This window comes from Empidonax traillii, unplaced genomic scaffold (assembly GCF_003031625.1).
Source record: "Empidonax traillii isolate 1590-97213 ecotype Southwest subspecies unplaced genomic scaffold, ASM303162v1 scaffold3080:size26718, whole genome shotgun sequence".
NCBI classification, from domain to species: Eukaryota; Metazoa; Chordata; class Aves; order Passeriformes; family Tyrannidae; genus Empidonax; species Empidonax traillii.
The window spans coordinates 18,626-22,938 of record NW_020958273.1 but is presented as its reverse complement, the minus strand read 5'-3'; the positions used below and the strand labels follow the sequence as shown (position 1 = coordinate 22,938).

At 63.1% G+C, this 4,313-nt stretch overlaps 1 protein-coding gene across 1 annotated transcript in view; it reads right to left on the bottom strand.

Moving 5' to 3' along the window:
• Positions 1-483: 483 nt before the first annotated feature.
• Positions 484-4,313, bottom strand: part of LOC114072370 — a 14,222-nt gene continuing 10,392 nt past the window's right edge. The window contains 8 exon segments of the mRNA XM_027910273.1: positions 484-642; positions 743-849; positions 1,328-1,516; positions 1,519-1,551; positions 1,554-1,607; positions 2,228-2,497; positions 2,999-3,164; positions 4,025-4,141. Of these exon segments, the coding sequence (XP_027766074.1) occupies positions 484-642; positions 743-849; positions 1,328-1,516; positions 1,519-1,551; positions 1,554-1,607; positions 2,228-2,497; positions 2,999-3,164; positions 4,025-4,141 (1,095 nt within the window).

Here is a 4,313-nt window from a genome sequence, read left to right as displayed (position 1 = left end):
AGAGAGGGTAATCAAGCATTGGAACAGCCTACCCAGAGAGGTGGTGGATTCACCATCCCTGGAGGTTTTTAAGCAGAGATTGGATGTGGCCCTTAGTGCCATGATATAGTAATTGGAGTTGGATCAGGGGTTGGACTTGATGATCTTGGAGGTCTTTTCCAACCCAATCTATTCTGTGATTCTATGATTCTCTGATTGGCTGAGCTCGGTGAGGGCTCAGTTTAGGCCTGGTCTGCCCGGCAACTGATGACGCTTCAGCTGCGCTCGCCCCCATTGGCTACTGCTTGGGCTGACTCTGCCCGCGGCTTGGGGGTCCAAGGTGTGTTTTGGGGAGTCCTAGATTGCTGGAGTTTGGCTTTGTGGCGCTCTGGATACGTGGATTTTGGGGGGCCGACGTTGCCCAAACCCTCTCCCGTTCCCAGGATTTTCGGAGCCCCCCCCCCAATATCCCCCAATAGCAGGACAGCAGAGAACTCGGAAGCTTTACTGGGAGCACTGGGAGCAGCAGGCGGTTGGTGTGAGAGCAAAAGCAGGGCCAGGGGGGAAACACGACCCCCCCAAATTCCGGGCGGGGATGAACTGGGGGGTCCCGGCTGGATCCGAGGCCACGGGGAGGGGCTGCGGCCACCGCCGGCTCAGGAGCTCTGTGGGGAGAGAAAAATGAGTGACAGTGGGCTGAGGGGGCACGGGGGCACACACGGTGTGGGGAAGGGGGGACACGACCCCCAGGGCCCCTCTTTACCTTCTCCCGCAGGTAGAAGCCGAGCCCCAGCGCCAGGAAGATGAAACCCAACACGAAGCCCCCAACAACCACCAGGATCTTGGTATGGACAGTGTCCTGTGGCATCTCTGGAGGGGAGCTGGGGGGAGTCAGGACCCCCAAAACCTCCCATAGACCACCCAGGACCCCCCGAAAACTCCGTCCTGGTCTCCCCCAGCCCACTCAGGACCCCCTGAAACCTCCTGCCAGTCCCTTCCCAGCCCCTCCAGGATACCACAAAGCCCCTCCCATTCCCTTTAGCATCCTCCAGCCCCCCTCCCATCACCCTCAGGACCCTCCAGAACCCGTCCCAGTCCCTTCCAAGGCTCCCCATCACTTTTTCACACCTCCCCCCAGCCTCCCTCCCATCCCACCCAGGCTCCCCCAAACTCCCTCCCAGTCACCCTCAGGACTCCCCACAGCCCCTCTCAGCCCTTCCAGGACCCCTCAACCTCCTCCTCAGCCTCTCCATTGCCCCCCAAAGTGCCTCCCAGTGTCCCCAGTGCTCCCCCAGACCCCTGGCCCCCCTGCCAGTGTCCCCCCGGTGCTGGGGGGGCCGGGCCGTACCCCAGTGCCGGCTGAGGGGGTGCTCCAGGCTGACGTGCTCCACCTGGCAGATGTAGGTGACCCCGCGCCGGGGGGGGATTTCCAGCATCACCAGCACCTGGTAGGTCCAGTCCCCGTTGGGGACCACGTCAGTGGCCGTTACGTGCTCCGGCAGCTCCTGCCCATCCTGGAACCACCTCACCTGCACCGGGCAGGGTAGAAATCCATCACGGAGCAGAGCAGGGGCTGGGGCCGGGCTGGGAGCTCGTCGGCACCAGCGAGATGGACACGCTGGGGGGCACTGGGAGAGACGGGGGAGACACTGGGCTGAGCTGGGGGGGACTGGGAGAGACGCCGAGGGCTTGTAGGACTTTGGTAGGCGTTTGGATGGCACTAGGAAGGACTGGGATGGCACTGGGAGGGACTGGGAATGCACGAGGGTAGAATGGGATGGACTGGGGGGGTCACTGGGAGAGAGTTAGGAGACGTGAGAGTGAACTGAGAATGACTGGGAATGGAGTCAGAGCGTCTGGGAGAGGAGTGAGAGGGACTGGGAATGACTGGAAGGGACTGGGATGGACTGGGAAGGACCTGAGCGAGACTGGGAGGCTGAGTCCTGAAAGGGAACTCTGCGCTGCGGATCTGCCCAGCAACTGATGAGTCATCAGAGAGACTCGCTCTGATTGACTGAGGGGACGGAGAGCGGTGGCACCAGCGGGGCGGAGACGCGGGGGGGCACTGGGAGAGACTGGGATGGACTGGGATGGACTGGGGGGTACTGGGATGGGGAAAAAGAGGACGGGGATGGGCACAGGGAGGGTTGAGGAGTCAGGGGTGATTTCCAGGGAGGGTTTAAGGGGTTCCAGGGTCGTTCCCGGGACAGGGGAATTCCCGAGGGGACCCGCTCTGCCCCGCGCTCACCTCTGAGGTTCACAAGGAACGGTGCGGACACCTTGTAGTTGTGCCGGCAGTATGTGTCTACCAAAGCCCGTCTGTCCTCCAGATATTCCTGGTCGCTGTTCCACTGCCTGGCCTGGATCTTCCCAAACGGGGTGTCCCCCACAAAGACCCCCACATCGCTGTCGAAGTGGGCGAGCTGCTGTCGGTTGTAGATGAACCTCCCCAGGAGCCTCACCCGCTCGGTGCCGTTGATGAAGTGACACTCGGTCTTTATCATACTCTGGAACACCCCTGTGTGTGCAGGACACGGGTCAGGGGGTGCCCTGTCCCCACCCCCATCATCCCTCAGCACCCACAGCAGGTCGGCAGCTCAGGGGGCCACCCTAGACCCCCCTTTCCCACTCCCCTCTGCCCCACGGCCGTCCCAGCATCAGCTCTTGGTTCACGGGGAACCCCCCCATCAGCCCCCCGGGGATGGACAGAGGGGTTGGGGACCTTCCAGTGCGGATCCGATCCCACCCCCAGAGTCCTAGAGAACCGCTGCAGGGCTCTAGTGATGGGGGACAGCGAGGGACCCCCATGGCACCCCTCTTCCTGCTCTCCCACTCTCCTTTTCCCTCCTCTCCCATCCCTTTCTCACCGTCCCGCCAACCCCAGACCCCCTCATGCTCAGTGTGGGGCTCCCACCCCCCTCCCGTTAATTCCGAGGGTTCCAACCCCCCTTGCACTCACTTCTGGGGCTCCCACTCCCTCTTTTCTCTCCTCTTTCCCCCTCCCGCCCCCCCCGCTCACCCGAGAGCTCCTCGCCCGCAGCCGGGGGGGCTCCCAGCACCACCAGTACCACCAGTACGGCCCCAGCTCCCCGCACACGCTCCATCCCCAGCGCCGAGCAGGTGCTGACACCCCAAAACCAGCCGGGCGGGGCCGTTTTGGGGGGTTTTGGACGCGCTCTGATTGGCTGAAGATAAAGCTGGGGACTCGTTTAGCGGATCGTCTTCCCGACAACTGAGGAGTCATCAGCGAGACGCGCTCTGATTGGCCAAAGTCCGCGTCGGCGCTTTCTGATTGGGTGAGACCGTTCGAGGCGCTGCAGCCCCGGTGGTTGGGGGATTCTGGGGGGTCCGTGGGGTGCGGGACAGATAGGAACTCAGGGGAACCAACAAATGGGCGTCCAGGGGTCCCGCAGCTCTGCTGAACCCAAAAACGGCGATCCAGCTGCCCAGAGCTCCGACAGGCCCCCAGAATCGAGTGGAGGGCCTTCTCTGATTGGCTGAGCTCGGTGAGGGCTCAGTTTGGGCCGGGTCTGCCCAGCAACTGATGACACAGTAGCTGCTCTCGCTCCCATTGGCTGCTGCTGCTGGGTCTTACTCTGCTCCCGGCTCTGGGGGTCCAAGGTGGGTTTTGGGGGGTCCCGGATTGCTGGAGTTTGGCTTTGTGGTGCCCTGGATACGTGGGATTTTGGGGGGCTGACGTTGCCTACACCTCCCCTTTCCCAGAATCTTCGGAACCCCCCCCCCAATATCCCCACTAAGCAGGACTGCACAGAACTCGGAAGCTTTACTGGGAGCACTGGGAGCAGCAGGCGGTTGGTGTGAGAGCAAAAGCAGGGCCGGGGGGGACACACGACACCCCCAAACTCCGGGCGGGGATGGATTGGGGGGTCCCGGCTGGGCCCGAGGCCACGGGGAGGGGCTGCGGCCACCGCCGGCTCAGGAGCTCTGTGGGGAGAGAAAAAGGGGTGACAGCGGGCTGGGAGGGCAGAAGGGGGCACACACGCTCTGGGGAAGGGGGGACAGGACCCCTGGGGACCCCCTTTACCTTCTCCCGCAGGTAGAAGCCGAGCCCCAGTGCCAGGAAGACGAAACCTAACATGAAACCCCCGACCCCCACCAGGATCTTGCTGTGGACGGTGTCCTGTGGCATCTCTGGGGGGAACTGGGGGAGTCAGGACCCCAAAAACCTCCAAGAGACCACCCAGGACCCCCTGAAAACTCCGTTCTGGTCTCTTGCAGCCCACCCAGCACCCCCTGAAACCTCCTGCCAGTCCCTTCCCAGCCTCTCCAGGATCCCACAAAGCCCCTCCCATCTCCTTTAGGACCCTCCAGCC